Source organism: Pholcus phalangioides, unplaced genomic scaffold (genome assembly GCF_987345545.1).
Source record: "Pholcus phalangioides strain wild (caught in Gottingen) unplaced genomic scaffold, Ppha-v1.0 ptg000009l_1, whole genome shotgun sequence".
In the NCBI taxonomy this organism is placed as follows: Eukaryota; Metazoa; Arthropoda; class Arachnida; order Araneae; family Pholcidae; genus Pholcus; species Pholcus phalangioides.
Window position 1 is genome coordinate 56,090,685 of NW_028301602.1, and position 26,374 is coordinate 56,117,058.

General features: G+C 34.4%; 1 protein-coding gene across 2 annotated transcripts in view; it reads right to left on the reverse strand.

Annotated features, from left to right (window-relative positions):
- chb (CLIP-associating protein) overlaps nucleotides 1–25,803 on the reverse strand; it is a 155,769-nt gene extending 129,966 nt beyond the window's left edge. For both annotated transcript variants that reach the window (XM_089236588.1, XM_089236587.1), the window contains exons 1-9: nucleotides 25,573–25,803; nucleotides 18,228–18,465; nucleotides 17,205–17,283; nucleotides 16,034–16,077; nucleotides 14,669–14,728; nucleotides 14,419–14,510; nucleotides 10,799–10,874; nucleotides 9,261–9,361; nucleotides 6,758–6,834 (exon numbers count right to left, since the gene is read on the reverse strand). In XM_089236588.1, the coding sequence (XP_089092714.1) occupies nucleotides 6,758–6,834; nucleotides 9,261–9,361; nucleotides 10,799–10,874; nucleotides 14,419–14,510; nucleotides 14,669–14,728; nucleotides 16,034–16,077; nucleotides 17,205–17,283; nucleotides 18,228–18,404 (706 nt within the window). In that variant the 5' untranslated portion in view covers nucleotides 18,405–18,465; nucleotides 25,573–25,803. The remainder of the gene's footprint in view (nucleotides 1–6,757; nucleotides 6,835–9,260; nucleotides 9,362–10,798; nucleotides 10,875–14,418; nucleotides 14,511–14,668; nucleotides 14,729–16,033; nucleotides 16,078–17,204; nucleotides 17,284–18,227; nucleotides 18,466–25,572) is intronic.
- Nucleotides 25,804–26,374: the final 571 nt, after the last annotated feature.

The window sequence follows — 26,374 nt, forward strand, 5'->3', positions numbered from 1 at the left end:
CAGAGAATTTCCTCCTTAAATACTGGTCGTACGCTGTCACGATTGCATTTTTCAACTACTTCAACTAACTCTACCAATTAGGTCATTCTTGATTTAGGTCATTAGACTAATAGCTAAAAATATGTTGTGAGTAAAATAACCGACCGTCTTGTTAGTTGGCTTGGTTGAAGTATTTTCAAATAAGTTTTATTTTGAAAGAAAAATCTGTCTTGCAGTTCGACTCCAATGAATGGCTGCCACTCCTGGGTAAATTTCTGAGTGATGAAACCCCAAGAGGTTTCATGGTATCCTGCCAAATTGACTGCTGATAGTGACGTCCAGTTCCTCTCCACCTTCCGATGTCTGTGTGGCTTGAGCATCGTGCTATTCTTTGATCATTTGGAAATCTGTTGAATGCTGACTGCCAGTGACCTGATCTGAAATCCAGAAATCTGTTCTTTGGTTTGTTAATTCATCATGGTTGGACTTATGCTGTGTTCACAACCTTTTCTTTTCTTTCTTTCCTTTCAAACCGAGCACAACTCAGGTCTATCACCATCTATGGGCTATTTACTACCTAGTGAGTTGTGCCGGAAGTTTAACTGCGTGTGTACCTAACAGTCTGAGTGCATATGTAGTGTATTGATTTTTCAGTGCTGCCATCTATATTTCAGAAGTGAAGTGAGTGATGAGTTATGATTGAATTACATTTGTACTGTTTGTAGGTCTGTTGCTCTCTGTGGTAAGACTTTTTAAAGGGGAGATCGACTTGAATTCACACCTTGAAGTTGGGAACCACAGAAAACCAACTTCGCCAACACTGTGGCAACGGTTGGGTTCGAACCCGGTGCCGCGCGACGCGAGTCCGTCACTATGACCACTCGACCACCACAGCGGCTGTGTTCACAACCAGAACACAGGGCTTCTAGGTTCTCAAGAAGAGGCATAATACTCAGCTGAGTATTGACTTCCACAGGTGAGATAAAATCATTATGGCTGAATGACTGAATCAAATTTTTGAACTGGCATCTTAATTGAAAAATTGTCTTAAACTAAAATTAACTAAAAAGCTTAAATCGTAGATGTAACACCTTAGAATACTTAGTGTAATAAAGTAATTAAAGTGGAAAAACTTATTTTTGCCTTTCCTTCTTGTCTGATTTAACTAAGGATAATTCAAACCAGGCATGTAACCCTAAGGGAGGTTACAGCAGTGGCTCCTCAACAATGCGTTTCAGACATGTATATGCCTTTACAATTGTTTCGCACTTCTTTAACACTGTGTAACAGTTTATTCCTTTATCACTTTTTCAACCCTCCTAGTAATTGAAGAAAACCTGGGCAGCACCAGATATTATAGCTAGTAAAGGGTAAAATTAGCAGAAATTTTATAACAATTTTCTCTCTATGCATATAAATTTTTGGTCCATGTATGAGTATGCACTTTTATCAAGTTCAATATTGTCCAAAAAAATTAGGGTTAGTCTGAGTTCTATACTTAAAAAATATACTTATCTTTAGAATTTAATATTGTTCAGTCATATTTAGACACAATATTTAAATTTAAAATTTATTATTCAAATTTTAGAAAAACAATATATATTTAACATAAAAAATCTGGTTGATTTTTATCAACCTTGGTGCCGGGATTGGTCACGATTGATCACAAATGAATGCAAGAGACATTTAAAAAAAAAATTGGCAATTTTGCCTCATAACCCCTGAGACTTTCGGAAGTGATTTTTGGCTGTGGGTGAAACATGTATTCACCAGTATACACCAAAGGAAAAACAACAATCATCAAAGCAGTGGATGGAGAGTGTTAGGATGATGACACTAAAAAGCAAAGATGCAAAGGCAAAATCTCAGGAATTAAGCTTCGTGAAAACCTCGCATTCACTAAATTCTACGGATTTGACACCATGTGAACTTTTTCATGCTCCCAATATTGAACGTTTTGCTTGGTGGAAAAAATTGCTCATCAAATGAAGTAACCATTGAAGTTTTAAAAGACTTTATTCAAGAGTTAGAGAAAATGTAATTTTCTGACAGGATAAAGAAATTTCATCACCACTGAAAAAAGTGCGTGGAACTTGAAGTGGTCTGTTGAAAAATAAAATAGAAATTTTCCAAAAAAATGTGATCATTTTTTATCTCACTTATCAAACGACCCTTGCAGTTTTCCAGACATTTTTGCTACTTCTTGATGTTGTTTTCATACTTGTTTCAAATTATTTCTATGTTTCTAGTAGTTTTTGAAAGGGTATCATGTGGAACAGCAAACATTTCACTTCACTTTCATGGTAGAATTTACCTCTTAAAAACTTTGAAATTTCCTTTTTTTTTTCTGTTGGAGAAGTATGTTAAGTTTTCGTTTCTCAGTCGTTTTTCAACATTTCTTAACATGAAACAAATGAATAATAATTACCCATGGCTACATAGAACAATGGTTCTTAAATTTTTTTTCTATTCCCCTCCAACAGTGCAATACAATTTACCTTCCCGCATCCCCTTAGATAATGTTTCCTATTAGTAAGAAAATTTAGTTTTTTATAATTGAATAGTCATCATATATATTTTTTATTGAATATTCATCACATCAATTAGTTTCTATAAACTCTTATTAATATAAAATAAAATAATTAATATAAAAATATAATTTCTATAAATTCTTTTACACATTATTAAATTGACTTTGATAGGTAGGTTGTTTTTTTTTGAAAATTAATAATTCGAAAAATATAAAATTATTTGAAGTGTTTTTTAAATTTGAGAGAAAAAGATTTGATGTGAATTTTTGTCAGCCGAACAGCAATATTATGCTGTTTGGCACTTGATTTAAATTTTTTTTCCTGCAGGCATGCTCAAGGCAGAATTGCATCAAACTGTAGCATGTTAATACAGGACAATAACTAGAATTTTTGTGGGGGGGATGGTTTTGATTTTGCTGCCCCCCCCCCCATTACAAAATCTGATCATTTTACAACAATATCTTTATTCTTCCAAAAAACTTGCCGCTCCCCCCTCAATTTTACTGCCTAGGGCAGCTGCCCCCTCTAGTTACAGCCCTATACATACTGAATGTAAACAAACTGCAAAATACACTCATGTCCATAAATTAAGGATAATGACAGCTCCGTCAAATAAAGGTTCAGAAACAAAACAAACGTTACTTATTCATAAAGCCCATTTATTAAACAAAAGATAAAGAATAAAAATGATGGTGTATATGATACCATTCATAAAAACTATGATTTTTGCTCCATGGAGTAATTGTAAAAAATATCTCCTTTACAAAAACTTACTATTACATGGTTGGTATGATGGTTAATACATTGTATGTCTCCCATGCGATGAAATACAGTCCGTACAACACCTAGGCATGCTGAGTATCAAATTATCGATCTGATCTTGGGGAAGATCACTTCACTCAGCAAGCAATGCTCTCCGAAGTTCCGGTACACGTGTAGGAGGTGGTTGACGGCCTGCAACTCATCGGCCAAGCATGTCCCACACATGCTCTATAGGATCGAGTCAGGTGAGAATGCTGGCCATTCCATAAAGGTTATATCCTCAGATTCAAGGCATTCGTTTACGATGTTTGCTCGGTGAGGACGGGCGTTGTCATCCATAAACACAAATTCTGCGCCCATGGCACCCCTAAACAAATGTACATGTTGTTCCAGAATGATGTCCAGATAAATTTGGGCTTTCATGGTTCCGGTTTGAACATGCAGATCTGTTCTGGAACCCAGTATAATTCCACCCCAAACGAGCAATGCTGTACCACCGTAACGGTGTCGTTCAATGATGTTGTCTTGGTGGTAACGGGTACCTGGCGTTCTCCATATGAACGATGTGAATCAGACTGCAAGCTAAACCTGGGCTCGTCGGAAAACATCACACAAGCCCACTGTGATGATGTCCACATTGCATGTTCTCTACTCCAGGCTAATCGCTGCCGACAGTGAGTTGCAGTGAGCGGAACACATCTGACAGGCCTGCGAGCATATAGACCAATATCTCCCAAACGTCTGTACACGGTTTGCCTTGAAACTGTGGTACCCGTGGCTGCAGATAGCTGACGAGACAGGTCGGATGCTGTGCCCCGCCTGCTTCTTTTGGCAGTTACTGCCAAATACCGGTCTTCATTCGGCGTTGTAACTCGGGGGCAACCTGCACTGTAACGTCTACTGACATTTCCGTTATCTCGGAATCGTTGCCAAAGCCTAGAGATCACACTTTGGGCAATTCCAAGTTCCTCGGATACTTCCATCTGAGTATGCCCACATTCCAGGCGGCCGATAATTCTACCACGTAAAAAATCATCCACATGCGTCCTCTGTGTCATAACTATTCGCTTATGACACTGAGCGCCTCACAGAACTCTTGTGAACAATTTTACTTCTTTGCCACCATTCCTTATATACCCCCTCTTACACTCTCGTCATTGTGACGTACTATCGGCATCATCTGGTGGCTTCCTGAAAGTTGCATATCATTCTTGCAGATGTGTGTGATAATTCTACAGGTGAAATTTTTACTTTAGATTTCGATTTCCGTATGATTCTGAATTATCCTTAATTTATGGACATGAGTGTATTTTAGGTATTAAGGGGTATTTTCCCTCAAGAAATGAAAAACAAATATAATCGCTAACCAAAAAAGAAATTTTCAATACGATTCATATTTAAGAATTGCAAAAATCAATTTTTCTCATCCTTTCAATTTTTCTGAACAATCAGTCAACATGTTATAATTTTTTTTTCTTTTGCATCTCGCACCCTCAAAAAAAACAAGTGGCATCACATTTTTTACATGAGTGTGCAGTATGTGCCTCACTTTTTTTTTGTTCAATGTTAACCCCCAATAAGCTTTGCATCCCATTTTTTTCCCATACCATAATTAACAATATCCATCATCATTATGGGTAGATAATTTTGTCATGAATTTCCTTTCACCTCTGAAAGAATCAGAAAGCCAGATTTATGTGAAAAAGAAAGAATTTTCATGAGTTCTGGATGAAAAAAACAGTTTCACTTAATTATTTCTTAGAGCTTGTATTTAGAAATAGGACTAGTCACATTGAAAGCACATGGTCCAAATTCAGGTGGTGCTAAGGGAGCTCTAGACCAGTGGTTCTCAACCTTTGTAAGCCTGCGGCCCGGTAAATCTCTTTTGTGTAAGTGAAAGGCTCGGCCATACACACAACCAACGAGAAATTAATGGGGAAAATTAAACTGCGAATCACTCTCGCGTCCCGGTGTGGCTAGTGTCAGGGCACGGTACTGGGCTGCGGCCCGGCGGTTGAGAAACGCTGCTCTAGACAATGGGTCCAAAAGGAATATCTTATTTTTTGTTGCTGTTTCACTCTATAAATTTACTAGAAAGGATCATCAAAATCCTTTGGAGCCAGGGTTGGGTGGGGGCACAAGAAAGATCTCAGCTCAAGGACCTTATTCCAGGGAATGGGTACCCAAAGAAATATCATCATGAATGCATTTTAAATACAAATACAAATACAAATACAACGCCACAACAGGCAAATTGCCCAATGAGGTGGCTGACTTAAGAACATCATGGATCCCCGAGCCATTTTTTGGAGGCCCTACCTACTACTGCTACACCACACATGCACCCACCCCCGCGGAACCCCCCAATGAACCCCTAACCAATCAGTACATGCGGGAATGTGTGTGTACGTGTAGTGCAACCTGACGTAAAGTTTTTGTTTCTGTGTAATGCTTGTTATGTGTAGTGCTGTCATCTGCCCCCAGTTTTTCTAACTATGAGTGAAGTGTTATGGTTGAATGATTTATCGTTGTAGGACTGTTGCTCTCTGTGGCGAGACTTTTTAACGGGGAGATCGGCTCGCATTTGCGCCTTGAAGTTGGGAACCACAGAAAACCAACTTCAGCCGACCACCACTGTGGGGTTCGAACACGGATCCGTCCTATAAATTGCCGTCACTATAAATTTCACTAAAAAGTAAAGTTAAATGTGAATAAATTTCAAATGTTTATGCCCCCCCCCCTTTCTTACCCGTGAAGGGTCAAAATTTTTTGTCTTTGTTAAGTGACTTCAAGCAGATCTTCCTTGTGCCCTTTTTCTCATCAGACTCCCATTACCACCTAATCATATCTTTTTTTCTAATTCTTCATTTTATCTTATTTCAAGCAGATTACAATCATTTCTTTTCGGTCACAACTTGTACAGAGATAAAAAAAGATGTCAATAAGGTTAATCCTGATAAACACAAATCAAATTCTGAAGCCACAACATGGGAATTTTTACAAGATAAATGTAACAACTGAATGGAATGAATGATGAAAATGGTGTCTTTGATCAGATCTGAGATTAAAAGTTGAGCAAGGGCTCAAAATGTGTACTTCACATAATTTTCTTCTAAGGAAATTTTTATTCAGCCATGACCACTAAAAAAGGGAGTTTCACTATAATATTTAAAGTATTTTAATGCAACAGATTTACCTTTTAGTTTCTTCATGCAAGGCATCAATTAAAATATTATAGATAATCCCAATGGGTATTCAAAATGTTAAGATACATTAATTTAAAAAAAACAATTTTTGATTATTAAGACGTAACATTTAACAGATCTAATAATCCCAACCTTGACCTCATAAAATGAGGAGGGGGGTTTGTCACATAAAACTCACAGCAAATTGTAAGAGATAATCAAAGGGGTAAAATTTGCTGATAACAACCATCCGTAGAAGCACAAAATATTTAGTATTTTCATGTAAAGTGAATCACTCACCAGTTTTATCAAGTGCAGTTGGTAGTAAAGCACCACCAGTTTTCACTTCATCAAACTTTGTAAATATCAGTTGTAATCTACAAATTTTATGAAAAGAATAAGTGAATGAGGCTAAATCCAAATTATTTGAACATATACTCATTTGAAAAAATGTTTATGGCATTTTCATGAAAGAAAGGTTTTTGAGGCAAAGAGTTATATTAATAACGCAAAGAGAGTATTTACTGTCAGTTTAGTGGGAAATACTAGAAAAAAAATATTTGCAAATGTTGGGAAGAAAATGAACTTGCATCAATGATGGCCTTTTGCCTTGACAACCTATCTTTCAATAATTATGGTGAAAAGAATTATCATAAAAATATGCAAACACTTCCAGCAAAAATCATGACACAACACATTCCAATGATTAACATTTGAACACAAGAAATAAGAAATATGCTATAGCTCAAACAATAATACATCAAAGTTTGAATAAACAGAACAAAGGGAAAAATTTAATAGAACTGAAACACGTATAATATCAACATTATTATTTTTTATTTGTTAAAGATATACATCAGGTAAAGAAAGTATCATGGAAAACTTGAATCACTAATTTGTTAAATTTCAAATAACTGATAAATGCACCCACAAGTAAAAGAAAATTTATTTATCTTCTCATAAGAACTATTTTTATCAGAATGTATTTTCTTTCCTTTTTATTGTAGTTTCAATAATAATAATAATTTTTTAGGGCTTTTTTGGTTACTACCAGTCATACTACTCCCTCTATTCAATGCCTAATTTATTTAGCTGGACCATCATCTCCATCATGACCTTACACATAGGTAAGATCACAGGAAGAAGGAACTATAGGACATTTCCTGGTGCTTCACAAACACTGTCAACAGCAATGGCAGTCTATGAAAAAAGAAGTTCTTAAGATTCTGATGTAATTATTAACTTTATTTATTTTTTTAACAAGAATTTTGAATTTATTGGATGTAATTTAGCTGCACATGTACATTTACCACTAATATTTTATTTTATTAAGATATACCAGAGAACTTAATCAGAGGAAATCACAGGAAACTTTTTCTTTTTCAAATCTCAATATGAAGTATGGCATACACATTACTGCCTAATTTCCCCATGCTTGGATCTAATTGGTTACTTCATAGCATAAACCCTGATACATAACCTCTTCACTCCAGAGGTACACATGGTACCTTCCAATGGTTTTAATCACTTTTTCCAAGACAAGATCTGAGGTACACATATATGTGTACCTCAGATTAATTACTTTAAGTTTATCTTTACTAGGATCATTGAGTTAATCAATTGATTGAAAAAAATTCTTAAAGGGCATTTTGACATACAATAAACACAAATCAATCAAAAAAATTTTTTTTTTTAATAGCCAGTTTTGGCTTAGGTATGAAGGGGTTATGTTCAAATGCTAACCCATTCAAATATTCAGAAGAAAAAAAAAAATTTACAAAAAAACTTTTTTGAGAAAGACTATTTATCATTAAGATTCATTGCTGATCACTATCACTTAAATGCATAGCTTTGCAAATGTGCCAAGGATACTTTAAACATTCATTAGTGCAGCCAGTTTGAATATAAAAATTCAAAATCACTTTTGCACATAAGGTGAGATCATAGCCTTTCCATTTAATATTTTGAATTTGCTGGTAGATGTCCCAATTAATGGCAGCAACTCTGTTTGTTGCAGAGCATGTTTGGCTGTGATTTCGCTAATTTCTTAAAACATCTTGGTTGTATTTCTTTTTTTACCTTAAAGAGTTTACAACTTGAAGTTTTCTCTTACTTTTTTTTTTTTTTTTCAAACCGAGCACAACTCAGATCTATTGCCATAGGCAACCTAGTGAGTTGTGCCGGAATTATGTGTGTACCTAACAGTCTGAGTGCGTATCTAGTGTTGGGTATGATTTTTCAGTGCTGCCATCTATATCTCAGAAGTGAAGTGAGTGATGTATAGTGACTGAATATTTGTACTGTTTGTAGGCCTGCTGCTCTCTGTGGCGAGACTTTTTAACGGGGAGATCGGCTCGCATTTGCGCCTCAAAGTTGGGAACCACAGAAAACCAACTTCAGTCGGCCACCACTGTGGCGACGGTGGGGCTCGAACCCGGATTCCCCCGATGCGAGTCCGTCACTATGACCACTCGACCACCACAGCGGCTAATTTTTTATTACTATAGTTTGAATTGCAAAGGTAGTTATATATTTGGAAAGTAATATTACTTCAATTCATTTATTTTATTTATTGCATAATTTTTGTGGCTCTGTGCATCCTCTTTAAGGCCCTGTATAAGCAGTACAATTCAAAATAGATCTTTTAATGATTTTTCCAGCTTCCTATACATGCGTCATTGACAATGAAAAAAAAATTATCAGCTCAAAAAAAAAAAAACATGCATTTAAGAGTCAAATTATTTCAAGTATTACTTTCAGAAAAAAATATATAGCATAGATAAAGTTTCCCTTTTTTTCTTACTTCTGTGGAGGAATGCCTTGTCTCTTTTGAAGATCATTTCTTAATTTTTCACCGACATGCTTATACACATGAACTAATGTCAACATAGCTGCATCACGCACCTGAAATAAAGAAAAATATATAGCTTGTTGCTACTTAAACTGTATTTGTAACCATGATTAAATAGCCAAGACCTAAAAATGAAATGAAGTATAGCCAAAAGAAAAATGAAATAAAAACAAAGATTTCAGAATTTTATTTCATTAATTTCTAATCACAATGGTTCTTAATCTTTCTACCAAGTTGACCTACAATCTACCCCACAGTTGACTTCAATTTAAAAAAATTCTCGCACTCCCTTCAGAAAAATTAATACAATCAATCAATAACAAGTATCATGAATATCAAGGAATATTTTCCTGCTTGCATCCCTCAAGATTTCTATCTTGCACCCCGTGTGGATAGGTGCACCTTTAGTAAAGAACCACTGTTCTATAGTTTCAAGCAATGGCTCATGATGCTAAATCTACTGTGGATACTCCACAGCAAAATCGATATATTAAGTTTGCCTGGGCACCTGGAACCCAGGGTTGGAAAAGGCAGAGGTCCTTACCTAGTAAAAGTGTCAAATGGGATATTTGAATTAAATTTTTATGTGTCCTTCTCTGAAATTTTGGATGCTTCACACGTTATAGAGTGTCAGCAACATTACCATCTGGCAAATCAACGATTTCAGATTCACTGAAAGTCAAAGCCTGATGAGAGTTGATGTTTTTATCATGAAAATTAAAATCTTAATTTTTATTTGAAATTTTCACTAAGGCATTCAATTCAAAATCAAAACTAAAAAATTCCTATTTAATTTCATTGGCCAGCAATCAGTTGCAAAAACAAGTGGCCAGCGCTAATCAAATAGTTGTGTACCTCAGATCTATGGTTTTTAACCCTTTAAGCGACAATTAGAAATTGCTAACCCCTATTCAAAATGCCATATCTTTATAATGATGCATCTGATTTTTAGCAGGTGCAAGCTAGGGGGTATAGGGAAAATTTTTCCATTGAGAAATCAACTTTACAAAATATCTGGGCTTGTCAATGCTAAAATAAGAGGCTTTTATGGAGGCAAGATATCTTGTCATTGCTGTTAAAGGGTTAACAGAGATAACTTCTGGCAATGTCCACATTTTCAATAAAAATGCATACCAAAAGATTAAAATTGGGGTCAACCTCAGACTAAGGACTTTCCAGCAATTGACATTTTTTGGGATGAGAAAAAAATTAAGCACATCACAATGGGAAAAATAAGCCCCCAAGATGGAGGATCTTGATTAGGGGTCACCCAGAACTTTATGAAAGGGGGCATAAATTATTGCTTCGTTCATATTCTATCAAGATAAATTAGATTTTTATGAGGAATGTTTTCTAAAGAAATGTTTATTGGGTGCATATATGAAGTAGTAAGAGTAGCTAATAAAGATCTTGGTTGATGGAAACTTTATATATATACAAAGAGAAATACATAATTAAAATATTTCTTAACAGTTAATAGAATACTATACCTGGGAATGTGGATCACCGAGTAGTTTGACTAGTGATGGCATTAACCTAGATATTGTGAGGGAATATGCGCCAAATCTGAAAAAGAATAAATAAATATGCATAGGGGAAAAACATACATGTAAAATATGGAATATTACATTATACATTACACAAGTGGACTTGGAATTTAAATTAAAAAAATACAAGGAGTTTCATCAATTGGCAATTTTTTCAATTTGCAATATAGAGGGTGTTTATAATTACAGTTCCCGTACTCTGTGTGTGTGTGTGGTTTTTCTCAAAAACTACCCATCGGAACACAATTAAATTTTCAGGATATCTTAATGAAACCAAGGGGAGAGATTCATGCAATAGAAAAAAAGTTGAATTTTCAAACCCCCATTTTAAAACATTGGTCTTTCCTTATTGCATTTTTCTTTTTCCCACAGTCAATATAGCACACAAATCAAACGTCAATACGTTCACCAGAACAGGCCTTATATTGGTCTAAGTAATTTCAGTATACTGACACTACTCAGACCAATGTAGTGCCTGTTCTGGTGGACGTATTCCATTAAAACTTGATATATATACACTATATGGACCATGGGGAAGGGGGGAATGAAAATGCAACAAAAAGTGACACTTTTTCCCCTATGGTCAAAAATTTAATCAATATTTAATTGCATAAATCTCTCTCCATGGTCTCATTAAAATATTCAGAAAATTTGACTGAATTAGCTTAAAATTACTTGGAGTGTGCGGAAGCTTCAATTATAAACACCACATATATTTTTCATATTTTTCCCATTGAATTATGGTAACCCTAGTTATGCACAATTTTTACAAAATGGTGAATCACAACAGACCTTTAAGAAAAGCCTTTATAGAAGATTGTGCTATTAAAATGTGATAAAGAGGTAAGTGAGCCTATGTACAGGGATTAACAAAGTTGCTGGAAGCCCTGTATAATCAAATTGGATCCTTTACACAGCTAACAACTGTACCTTTAGTGTTTTTTTCCCTTGTTTTTTTGCACCCAGATATTTAAAAAAAAAAAATTTTTTAACCTAAAATTCGAAAGGTATTTTTACCCACTAATGAAATTTCGGGGAATAAAATATGAATACACATATTGGGGAATAGCGTTTCGTGTATATATTAAAAAGATCCTGCACAGATATTACATATTATACTACTTTTATGAAATTTCTTTTAAAAATTTGTCAGAGCTAGGCAATAGTCCAAAATAGTCACAAAACTGTCCACCAACAATGATTCCTTAGTTGCAACAAAGACGCTTGGAATGCTCCCTTTGATTATAGTGGTTGGTTTCCCAACACATTTATATCTTCACAATAGTTTATCATTTCTTTAACTCTAGAACAATAGGAAATTCAAACTAACTAAAACTACGGTAGCAGTCATCTTGACTGCAATAGAAAAAATTCAAAATAAATTATTTTTCTTCACAGAATTTTTTAAAACTGCATATATTCATTTTCTCTGTCATGTTTCTGTGATAAACCCTTCTTCATTTTACTTTGACTTGCAAACGGTTTCCTGCCTCAGACAATGTTCCTTCTTCATTTGCCATTTTTCTGGAATTTCAGACAAAATGGCTTGTTTTATGATAAACACTAATCTTTCGAAAAGATGACATCACTCTCCGCTATCCTTACGGAGGTTTTTTAACAACTGACTGTTGGGAAGGTGAATTTTTTTTAATATTGATTCGTTGTCTTTGTAGTCTAGTGAGTGGTTTAGGGCATTCACCCGGAAAGTGAAAGCATGTGGGTTTGATTCCCCGCAAAGGCAGTTGAATTTTCTCTTTCCAAAAAAGTTTATCTTCGCACAACAGCCAGTTGTTAAAAACCTTTGTACTAACCTTCTGTTTTGATACTTCAATATGGATAGCAATTCTTTGAAAGCTTGCAATCCGTTTCTTGATTTTCACTGATAATACACTGACTAGGTTAATACCATCAAGAAATTTGTAAAGAAATTGCATGTGCGGAATAAAAAGTTGTGAATAGTTATGAAATACTGAGCAATGTAAAATACATATGTAAGACAGCTTTTCGATGCCGATTGCATTGTACACTGAATAAACCCATTTGGTCGAAAACAACACTCATTAATAGAGTACTAAAATTTTATAATTTTGGGCAGCAATTTCTTTTATTCATGATTTCAACTTTTCTGAGCACCATACTCAAGACCCAGATTTTCTCCGCTTATCAACTGTAGATTGTGAAAGTGACAGAGCCAGTCACCACCAATTTTCAATGAGATGGGCTCATTACTGTTACAATTCGGCAGAGGTTCTCTGGGATTTGATAACAACGATAAATATCCCTTCATCACTGAGGAATTCCACATCAATGCAGATAAATTCTGAGTTGTGCTATTTCTTCAAATGTTGAGAAATGACATTGTTTCAAAATTAGCAGGGAAAAAAAAAGATTTTAGTGCACATTTTTCCAGTCTTTTCACCACATATTATATGGATCAGAAACATGTCTTCTAACATGGCAACAAATACACAAATACGTCATTTTGATGTTCCCATCACTTGAAGAATAAACTGACAATTTTCAAAAAAAAAAAAGCTCAGAAACGAGGGTAAATTTATTATGTTTCCTCAGTCAAAAGCATGATATAATAAAATAATGGCTCTTCACATCATTCAATAGGGGGGGGGGGGGCCTCCCCAGGCTAAGATATTTGGTTGTGCCCTCTGGGACACTCTATAGTGAATTTTTAGTGGGGAGAAACAAAAATGATAAAAATTGTCCTAGTCTGGAGCCATCGTCCGAGTGGTGTGGTGGTGAGATGCTTGTCTACCACAGTGAAGGTTTCTGTCAAGGTCCCAGGAAAGAATATAGATAAGATATTTTACTATATATATATAACAAGCTTGAGGCGACCACTGATAGATGGTACGTTCGTTTCAAACCAAACTCATTAATGGCAATAAATTGCAATATAATGATTTGGCCAGAGTTGGTGTTTGGTGAAGTAGTAGTAGTCTGGAGCCCTGTCAGGCTCACTTTTGTAGAGGCCATGGGTAAAATCGGGAGAAATGAAGATGTTTTTCACGCAATATTTTTCCAGCAAATGCAAGCAGTAAAAAAGTAACGATCCATAAAAATGCTAAATGAATCAAATAATGTTTGACAATTAAATTCTTCAAAAATATACCTTTAAATGGTGAGAAATGGATAATGGAAAAATACAAGCACCATGATAGAATAGCGTTTCTCCAACATCTATGTTGGCATAAGAAAAATTTCCATTTCAGGCAGTTTTGTAACCACATAAGTGCAACAACTCTATAGCGGTTAAAATGACCACTACCATTATTCTAGGTAGAACTTTATTTTATCTCTAAACTAAAAAGCATATAAAGAAAAAAAAAAGGGGGAGTTTGAAAGTAGCTCTCTGCGGTCAAAATTACTGTATTCGTTGCTCTAGTGTTAATGTTCTAAGAACTGAAAATGAAGAAAACCTGGACAACACTGGCCATTTCTGCTAGTACTGAATAATGATAAACCAAAGCTATTTATTAAATCTAATATCATGACAAAGAAACATCATGCTAAATCGAAGTGCTAAATTATAATTAAAAAAAACTCACTTGTCTAAAGTTTGTTGCAAAAGCATCATCACTTCTTCCCTCACTCTCCAATTTTTGTGATTGAATGCAGTGATAAGCTTGTCAAATATAAACTGTGAAGAAATCAAAGAAAAAAAATCATTTTATGAGGCTTCATGTGTTTTAAAATTAGACTGAATTACATACTGAATTAAATAAATCTGTTAAGTGGCATGCACATTTGAAGGTGATGCCATTGTATTTACCCTTACAGAAACACATATCATTTTACCTGTGGAGAGGAAACCGGATTCATCAAGGTTAACATTAACCTTTTCGCTTGTAATCGCACCTGAAAGAAGAGCATATTTTACAAACAAGGCAATAACAAGTTTGACACGTACTATGTACAAGCATCAATTCATGCAATGAGTGAATTAGGTACAGAGGCTGACTGTGGGCATGGTTAGCTTATTTTTTGGCCTGGTTGCTGGGTGGCTTGACTGAAATTGTTCTGATGCAACAATCAGTGTTTTATGAACCCCATAGGACAGTGGTTCTCAAAGTGTGAGTCACAGCTCCTAAGGACATCTGCAACTTTTGTCAAGGGCATCATGACAAACTGCTGATATTCATGTGCACCGGTTTCATCTTTCAAGCAGTCTGTTTCATCATCCTGTTTTGATCCTTCATTCAGCTTGTTTCATCATCATCAAGTGGTTCTTTGTTTGACTGTTCTGGAGAGCGTTGACACATGTTATATAGGGCAAGGGGAGCCATGGGAGAAAAGTTTGAGAACTACTGCCATAGGATAATAGGCTTTTCCTTTCAGATGGAACTGTGAACTGGGGGCTGTGGCCCAGTTTAGTTAGCTAATGATGCATGTCTGAAGAGTAGCAAACATTTAAGTAGCAATGAGATGTAATAGATATGTCCAGTCTTTCACTAGAAAGGGGACACCAACAAAACACTTTGATGGCAATGGACCTTTGGTGTTGCAGTGGCAACTGGTTGGTGTCAGGATCAATGCTAAACATACTTGTATTACCTAACAGAAACTACGAAGGACCATCAAAAGCAGATGGAAAACTGGATGCCAGGAAAACTGTCATGAAATGTCAATGCTCATGCTTCACAATAATGCATGTCATTACGTTACTAATGCAACAAATTTTCACAATAATTTTTGTCCCCCATCTTACAATGCAGAAAGTAATAATGTGATCTGTTGTCATCGTTTTACCATTTCTGTTGTACTTCTGACAGGGGAAGAAGCCACGCCAAGGACTGAGTAGATATCTAATTTATAACACTTCTAAAAATCCTTTAGTATAGTAAGTGCATGTTTAATTAACCTAGGCTTTTCTTTTTTCTTTCTTTCAAACGGAGCACAACTCAGGTCTAATGCCATCTATGGGCAATTTAAATCAACCTGGGTTGTCACACCCCTTTCCTAAAATGAGTAAATGTAGTAATTTTTCTCTCTGAATTTATTTGTTGTAAAATTTTACACAACTGCCTAAACTCATCAAAAGTATAAGGTGTTTATTAACTTAAAATATCATCACGAGTAATACAATCAACAAACAATAAGTGGCACTGTAGAAGCAAATGATTATGCAAAATTATAATATCGATTGGATTGAAAATTGATTACCTGGTCTTTTCCATCACCCAGCCTGTCCACAGCAGCAGGGAAAACTATAAACAAGGAATAAAACGAATTGTATTATTGAAAATATAACTACAGTAAAGTACTACTCAAGGGACCAAAAAACCATTTTGCTATAAAGGGGTTAGCGTTGCAAATGGAACACTACGAAAAGTGCATTGGGACCATAGAGTAATATTGTAACATGGGTGATTATTATTTTTGAGGCTATCATTATATAGTATTTTTATTACATTCTAAATTTCTTCTATGTATTTAAAATTTCTGATGGCTGTTTAACTCCTATATTTGAATGCACTACAACCCAATTGTTTGGGTATAATGGAGAATCCCAAGGCAGAAAAGCTATGATGTATTCTAGTTGCTATTCAAATGTCACTTGCACAGTGGGATTGAAGCTAACTCTATGATTTTTTATTTTTTTTGATGGAAAAAAGTGCAAAGAAAAACAGGCGAAAAGAAAAAATATCTTTCTCCACAAACTACAGGGTTACATTAGGTAGTAACATAATTTTGAGAAGTGAGCAAATTTATTTTTCACAGTGAAATCTCATAACACAATGATACTTGAGATAATGATGAATCCCTCTATAATGATATTTTTAAAATATTATAGAGGAATGAATCTTGTTCTAAGTGGCTATAGTGTAATATTAAACTTCCCTCAATCTAAAATAGCTAGAGTCCTGCTCATTTGCTCATGTGGCATTGTCTTAAATGAAATCAATATGATGCATGCACACATGTCAGCTTAAAAAATAATTTTTTGAAATTATTCACTTGATGGGGGAACTTACCAGAGCTGTTTTAACTCAGGATAACCCGATGTGTGAGATTTTCTCTCATGGTGTGAAATATTTTGTTTCCCACTCAAAACTAAGAAAGGTCAGAGTTTCTGCTCTTGTCTAACTGGTAGTGAGGAAGGGTTAGGTAATACTTTAATATTGGCAAAAGTTACAAATGTGAGAGAAAATCTCACATGCGAGTTCTCATGCACTAGCAAACGTAGCAAGTTCTTCTGAGATCATCATGGGCCCCTGGGCCAAGTGATTTTTCTCAGGCCCTACCTCACAAATTCCAACCAGATCACATTTTCGTGAGGCCCCCCTGGCCATGCTCAGGTGGGTCCATACATTAAGACAGCACTGGAACTCACCTGTGGTAACATATGGTTTGAATTCCTCTTTCATTCTTTCAGCTAACAGTATTATAATTTCTATACCATTTTGGGATACCTAAAATACAAGAGCAAGGAAATAAGTAACTACAATATACTTTACAATTAGACTTTCACGTGTATCTCTGTCTATGACAAAAAAAAAAGTTTTATTTCTAAAGCTTCAATATGAAACTTTATTTTTTTTATGTTCACCCCTGTTTTTTTTTTTGTCCTGCTGGTGTCTGCAAAAGAGAGGTTTTACTGTATTTAAGTTATGTTAAAAGCCCGAAGACTAGTAAAACCTAGGTTTTACCAAGGCGAGTCGGTAGAAGTTTGAAATACGCTTATAAATGTTTTCATTTCAACCTTTTATCAAATCAAAGCCTGTTTTTAACAAAGTGATTAACCAATATGAACATATTAAAAATGTGTTGAGTAAATAATTGTTAACAATAGTTGCTTAATTGGTGTCAGGAACAATCACTTCATACAGTTAATTCATTTGTTAATTATAATTACTAAACAATTATACTTGATAATTAAATAATAAGTAAGAATAAGTTCATAATGATTAATTTACCTCATTAAAAATTGGCTTTGACTTGGTAAAAATCCGAAATGAAAATTTATTTCGGGCTTTTACCAACTCGATTTGGTAAAACCCCAGTGGTCTTACCAGTAAAACCTAGACTTTACCATTCTTTTGGCTTTTATCATAACATATATTAATAAGCATAATCAGAATAACACCAGAAAAGATTTTGAAAAGAAAAATTAATTACAAAGCCATAAATGGTCCAAACAGAATAAAATAAAAATTATTAAACTGATGAGAGAGAATGTGTTAAAATAACACATATGAACACTGTCGATTGATTTTAAATAAAAATGCAGAACTCCTCTTACATGAGGGAAATAAAACCTAATAGTTAGTTTGCTTGAAATAATAAGAACCATTTTAGACAAAAAAATTTTCACCTTAAATGTTCAAATGCTAATTCTAAAAGAAGAAAAACTAACTTTGAAATTGCTGTTATTCAGCCATGAACCAATGGCATCAATAAAAAATCCCAGTTCTTCACATTCAGTAGAATTTGTAGGATCCTGAAGAAATCCTGATATATCACTTCCCAGTTGTATCCTCTTCTTGATGTCTTGAGTATTCAACAGAGGAACAAACTGCTGAAGGTTTGCCATTATTTCTTCTATAAAAGAATACTATGTAGAATGTCTATGCAAAATCTTTTTCAAGCAGTACCTAGATAGAAAAATAGTAGGAAAAACCCTCAAGTTTAGAAGTTTTAATGTGTATAAATATCATTTTTACATATACAACAGGGCTGGACAAATCAAGAATAAATTTAGGAGCTAGCCAAATTTCAAAGGAGCCAAGTATTCTTTTTCCCTGGGAAAACAATGCAAAATAATGTTTTCTTTGATTTATCTGGGACATTGGGACATCTTTCGTATCAAGAAACATTCTAACACCAACTGGTTAGTAAGTTGCACAAGGCGATAGACCTGAGTTGTGCTCTGTTTGAAACAAAAGACATGCTAACATAATTTTTGAAAATTTTACGCTGTAATTTAGTTATTAAATATAAAATTTTGTGCACCAAATTCAATTTTTTAGTTTTAGTCAACATGGCGACCCGAAATTTGTCAGCCCTGCTATACAGTAGACTCTCACTAATCTGGCACATATCATACTAAGGTTATGCTGGATTACAAGAATTACAAGTGGCACCTGTCTAAGACAGACACTGTATGAGACAGAAAACTGTCTTAAACAGAACAAAAATATAGTCTTGTGAATAATTAATGCTTTTTCAATCATAGGAAACTTCAAGACAGAAACCGTCTAATGCGGAAATGGAAGGCACATTTAGTCTATTTGTAGATACAAAACCTACTAAAATGGAAAGAATTTTCGGCAAAGTGCAAGTTTTTGTCCTTTTGATAGGAGGAAAGTTAAGCCGTTCTGATCCCCCCCCCCTTTGTTAGGCAAACTCTTTCACTTCTTAGAAAAAATGAGAAATGCTTATTACCTATCTGAACTGGTTCTGAGGTACAGGCTTGAGTGGAAGCAGATTTACTATTCACAATTTAGTAAAAGCTTGTTTAGCATTTCATTTATGATGGAAATGGTGACTTGTTAGAAAACACTCCTATATTTCTTGGAAAAAGTTTAATAATTTTGGGAGAGTAATAAGCGAGAGAGACTGAATTATTGTCCGAAATTTAGTGATACCATGTTTTGGCTACTGCAGAGGTTTTGATTCAGCGTAGAGATGGCCACCAGCCAAGGTTGGCAGGTTTTTGACGCATGGCATTTTTTGATGGCTTAAACCATGATTTGAACTGTCATGTCAAAAACCTTCCATCAAACACTTGTCAAAAACCTCAAATATTGCTTTTCAATGTAAAAATTCCCATTGGAAATGCACATGTTAATTGCATGTGTTTTTAAAAAATGACTGTTATACAAAGAATAAGTACTTAATATAATTGTAAAACAATTTTCTACTCTCTACAAAATTATTTTGTATAATATAGGCCTATATATATGGTTTTTTATCCTTATAAAATATAGGCTACAATTTGAATAGAGCATAGCATAAAAGCTGAAGGAAAAACTATGGAACTGTTTGATATTCTTCAATTCGAGATGATTCTTGATGTTCCAAAATTTCTTCAACTGCTTATATATGTGTATGGATATAAACATCTGCTGTACTGTTTTTATCACAGATAAGTGTTTAAAAAGTTCTTTTACACAAGCCTGATTTCTGTTATTTAACTGTATAGATAATCACTGATACTTAAAACAATACCCTTATTGTACATAACATTAGAATATATATCTAGCAATCTAAATACTAAATTGTCGGACTAAAATGTCCTTTAATTTGGCAGTACTGGCTTGTATATGATGCTTAAACTCCTGTGCAATTCTTAGTGCAGAAGTAAGAATAACTAATTTTGACTATGATATGGTATATGTGTACTAGTATTTATATAATGAAATTGTTTTCCAATTGAAGCTGTATGTAAATGTGAAAAACAATGCTTTGGGTATCAAGTCCTACCAGCTCTGCTTTGATTGAAATACTCTTTAAAACTCTGGATTTATACACACTGAGCTAAGAAATTTTTAGGTGAGAATAAATTAGTTTAATTAGTATATTAACAGATTTCTGCCCAAGAATTTTCAATATGGAATAAAATTTTGAGTAGATCAGAAAATTTAAAATATCAAAATTGACATTTTTTCTCAGTAATTATAATTCAAAATATAAAACACTTCAATCTACGTCACAGTAAGTGTTTTGTTTTTTAACATAGCAGGTTGAAAAACGTTATTTAACAACACTGACAATAATTTTTTTATTGTTTTAATACTGAGTTGGTTTCTGAAGTCAAAAAACCTAACTTGATGCCCTATCACACATATCTTAAATAAACAGCTCTGTTTTGCTAAGTGAATTGAACACATGTAATCAGTAGTTTGTATAAAATGGATCATACAATATCTGTTCTAGACTGTTCTAGTTTTTTGTTAAAAAATTCAAAATTGCTATTTTGTTCTAATTACTGTAATAAATTAATTTTTAAAAATAAAACATTGTAATATGCAAAAAAGGTAAGTTTTTCATCATGTTACATACCTAATGTGTTCAAAACATTATCCAAAAGCATTCATTAAGGTTTTGACAATTTAAACCAGTTTTTGCTACTTGTCATGTCAAGTCAAAACTCAACCCTGCCACCAGCCATAAGAAAGGTGTATTGAATTTGAACACAAAAATAGAGTTCGTAGAGGCATAAAAACCAAATTTAAGTGTTACAATGTGAAAAAAATAGGCAATTTCTCAATTTTTATTCTAAATACACTGAAACCTCGCTACAACAACACTCGCTATAATGATACCTTTTACTACGATAAATCTCTATATAATGAGATTTTTGAAACCCTTATGAAACAATTTTTTTATATTTTGCTCAAAATTGTTTTGAATTTAATTTTAACTTGGTTACTCGTGCTCGTTCTTCTGAAGGTGTCTAATAACATCAAAATCTTACACTAAAAAAATCACAGAAAGCTAAAGGAACAATATTTTTTCTTGGCCCCAGGCCCGTCATTTGGGGGGGGGGGGGCAACTAATTAGCAATTAGCCAGGGAAAAAGTTGAAATGACGGTCCTGCTCGGCCCGCAGAATATATTGTATCAAAGTGTTTCACTGTATTAAAAAATTTTAATTTTTTACAAAAGTAAGTGTTCATTCTATTGCTATTCAGGAGAATGTTTTATATTAAAGTTTAACTTAAGCGCATTAAATATGAAATTCCAAATGTATAGTAATTTGAAATCACAAACATGAAAAAAATTCCAAATAATATGCATGTCTCTGTTTAGCATTCGTTGATTTATAGAAGTTAGGGTGATGTTCCCGAAACCTAAGTTTCCTAAATGATAGAAATAAATCACTGCACATATTTTTATGTGCACCTCTATAAAACGGAAACTTCTCTGGAACGGAAAATAATTCCAGTCTCTTGACCTTCCCTTTTATATACAGGTTTCACTGCATATATATAAATAATGTGCAAAGACAAGCACAGGACACGATTTCCACATGGGTAAGTGGAAACATTGTGCAGGTTCCCATTACTTTGTCCTCCCAAAATTTAAACATTTTTTTCATTGACCAATGAAACATTTTTGATCACAGTTGCAGGGAAGCCCCTCATATAAAAGTCAAGCCCTAGACACGGAGTATTACGTTTCTTTCTTCCACACACAAAGGGAGCTGGCCTGAAAACACCAGATTACTGGACGGTCTGGAATAGTGCAAAGCCGGATTATTGAGAGCCTACTGTATTACAGTAAAAGCTGGGAGACCAGTGTGTAAAACCTAGGATTTACCAACACATGCCAATATGCATCTAGATGCATAATTCACTCAAAATTCAATTCTACTTCTCCAAATTTCATTGAGAAGTGAAAATGCTCCTTTAAATTATAAGTATTTTTTTAAATAGCTATTTCTCTGTTTTTCATAAATACCCCTCTTTTTTGTAAAATTACAGCTTAAAATTTTGGAGAGGAGTGAAATGAAATTACTCTTCAAAATTATGTTTTCGGATGACACTGAATAAGCTGGTAAAAGTTCCAAATATTCTTGTAAAAGTTTCTCATTTCAGACTTAACCAATTCAATGAACCAGTGCATTCACTCAACATATAGCTACACATGCATGTTTCGTTTTTGTAAATTTGCTAATTCATTAACTTACTACTACTTAATGTTCATCAAGTAGTACTTAATGTTTTACTTAATGTTCATCACTGTATTTTTTTGGTTTACTAAAAGTTTATCACAATAACTAAATTCACCAGATTCTGTAAATTATTGAATCCATAGTCAAACAATTATTAATTACACTGGTTTTCAAGGTTTTACTATAACATGGGAAAAAATAAGCCGTTAACTTGGCTATGTTCTGGGTGCCGATTCCAGATATGAACTTGAAAAAAAAAATCTTGTCTAGTTTTTTTTTCTTTTTAATAATTAGTATAGCAACCTGGAAAATGTGTTTTATCATGGCGTACACATCATGGATCCATACATCAATGGCATACATCAGGTGTTTAAAATTGTGTCATAATAATTTTGCCTTTTTGGAAGAATTTTCAGTGTGTATTGCTAAGAGGAAAGATTTTCTACAAATATTAAGATGAAATTCATTTTTGCACATGAAAAACAAGAAACACGTTAAATTCAAGCAGGGCTTGGAAAAAAGTTCCAGATTGCTTAGGATTCAACTTTGTTTTTGAAAATGGTCCAAAATATATAGCCTACTTACTCACGTTTAGGTCGAGGTATAATTTTAGAGATCAAAATAAAGAAAAACTAGATTTGTTAATGCAACTCTTTATTCCTATGTTCTCGGATAACAGCATAAAATGCATGTATTAAGGTAAACAACCACGTTTTCTCAACGCTATCATCTTTTGCCTATTCTCACTCTGAAGCTTCGCTACAATTCTCACTCCACAAAGAATTTCCCTCCAATCAGTCGAGTGCATTTAAAATGCAACATTTCCTAAATGATTTTGTGTAACACCGCGAGAGACAGACAGGGCGAGTTCCGAGAAGAAATTCGTCTGAGGAACCGCTGGTACGATCGGGCCTATATAAGGTGAGGCGCTGCTAAAAATGGGGTATTTTTCCCCGTAGTCGTGAAGGAGGTGATAAGTTGAGGTGAGAGGAGAACGAAAGAGGGAATCTCTGGTGATGAATATGGACGATCAGGATTGAGATGGGTCTGAAAGATTTGGTGGTGAGTGCCATATAAATATAGTCTCGGAATTATCTCTCAGTAAATAATTTAAGTTTTATTTTTATGCAGATAATTAATCACTTAACATTCGGCCTGTCAAGTTCATGTATTTGCGATGGCGTTATATCATGTTGGATAAGGATCTCCTCTTTGAATAGCTCTTATTTTAATTGTTAATTGAATAAATTAATTTGTTAATATTAACCCCTTTGTGTGAATTCATTTTCAATGGTCATTTTTCTTTGTTGGTGGACGTCAAAACATAACGAAAAAATAGTCCTTTATCGTAAATTTAATTGTTTCCCTTTTTTTAGTGCCCCTTCCCCAGTCACTTCACCGTCACATTTGATATCAGCTCTCTAGGCCTGTACCATTCCACACAACTGGCAATCAATCAATTTTTGTTATCAGAAACCCCAGAGTCTCAATGTGATCACATCAAGTAGCATGCGCTGTACTAAAAAAATACAACAAATCCTTTGCTCACTCATATAGGACAACCTAGGATTTTGAAGCAGTGAAAATTAAATAAAAACCTCGTCCAAAACATAAGTAAATATGGTACGTAGGTATTTCTTTGCTTTTCCGAGAGACTCAGTCAGAGTATGTTCCAGGCATGAGGTGACAAGGTGGGCACTTTTGTGTCATTAAGATTATCATCACCCTTTTTAATTAATTTAGTACATGCTCACTGTCAAAAATTTAGCCAGATATCATTTTCATGAGGCACTTTGTGCACTTGTATTACCCATGTGGGACCATACATTAAGATGACGCTGAACACGACAAATATGTGTGTTATCAATATTTACATTTAATCATATTCATTATAAAATAACTGATAATGTATGCAAGCTATATTTATCTCCGATTTCAGTAGGACTTATGAATTAAAGTAAGCTTCATTAAAAAGAAAAGGGTTTTGTCAAATTTAAAAAAAAGTTGAGAGGAAAATTATGAAATGTTTCACATATGTGTGTGATATTGACACCCTAATTATGATAAATAATACAGAATAACGACAAAGACATTATGTCGTATCCGAGGTTACAAGCAGGGCTGGACAAATTGCAAAAAAATCTATATTAAAGGTGCCAAAACCTAGGTGGCAAAAAAAATTTTACCCAAAGAAAAAGGTTCAAATAATGGCTGTCTTTCATGTTGGCAGATATGCTGTTATAAATTCCAAACATTTTGTGGTGCTCTCAGCCTGCAATGTAATAACTACATGAAAAAAATTTTAGATGGCAACACAAATTTCTTAGTTGACCCGGTGTCTGGGATTTGCACAACCCTGGTTATAATAAAAACCCTGGTATACATATAACAATTACACGAATATTAACATATCTTTCAAGGTAGTAAATCCTAGACCAGACATCTTGAACACAGTGCTCCCTGAAGTACCAAGCATGCTTGATGCTCGTGTCAGACTTTGCATTCACAAGCACTCGATCAGCGTTCCAGTAAACACTTTGTACAACTAGCATTCAAGGGTTGAAATAATCCCGATTCCAAGCATTCGTGCGTCAAACTTGCCATAAGGGTTTCTTTTGATGATGGGTACAGGCAGTGCCCACAACTGGAGAAAGGTTGGAGACCTTTGTCCGAGACCACGGTATAGTGTTTTACTGCCGGTCATCCTGAATCAAATCGGTCTTTTCAAGGCTTAAAAGCAATTACAGAAACATATTTTGCATAATAAATTTTAAAATAGCATTACACATCACTTTGAGCATGTTGGTGCAGTTGGAAAATTCCCATAGATGGCACGCGTTGAGCATCTAGTGTTTAGGGGAGGGGTGACACTGCAGAAAATTATAAATCACCATGACACATTTTAAAAACTGAAAGAAAATTCCTCCAATTCTTTGAATCGCGACGCTTTCCGCGTTCATTTCCCCCCTAATTAAGATGTAAATAGTGTAAAATATCTCCATGGGCGTTGCGTGTGTGGGTGAGCAATGTATTAAAAAGGCATGTATATACACACACACACAAGCAAGAGACCGCTACGATACCTGTATGAAGGATTATGTTGCATCCAATCAAACATTTTCGCTCAGAAATGAACGTATTTCACAGATCATGGCCAATGCGCGAAAAAACACGAGCGATTTCAAATGATATTCCTAACACATGTTGTGATTTTTCCTCTCCCACTTTTGCACCCCGTACGTATTTACTACCGCTAAAATGAATAACCAACAACAAAACACACAGGAGACTTCGGGTCGTCGTCGGAGGAGGAAAAAAAAAAAAACTATGTCAATATTTTAGATCGACGGAATGGCAACGAGTGTGACGTCATCGATGCCGATGAATCGAAAACAAATGATACCTTTTGTGGTAATGAAACAATATTTTTGGATATTTACTTTTTTTTTCTAAAGAAGCGGGAACAAAAAACAAAAAAAAATACTGCTGAGTCTCGATTATCCGAGTCTCAAAAGTTCGAATTCCGGGTAATCGAGACGCTGAAAAATTTCGAATTTGATTCTCACGAACATCTTTTCTGCCTTTTTTATCATCTCCACCAATTCTCGCGTGACCATATTACCCGTACGTTACAGGATGTCACCACCACTACATTTCTCCTCTATGGATGTCATCGTATGTTTCCTTAGAAGAGAAATAAAGTATTTATGTTTCCTCTCAATTTATATTGCCCACAATTTGGGTCAACAAAAATATTTTATTTTTATTTTATGTAAAGTTGTGTCTTTTCCCCTTTTATTTTTTACAAAGCTCGCCAAATTTTTATTTCTTCTTTAAATCAAAGCTAAAGATTATTTTCATAAGTTGTAAATTATATTATGATTA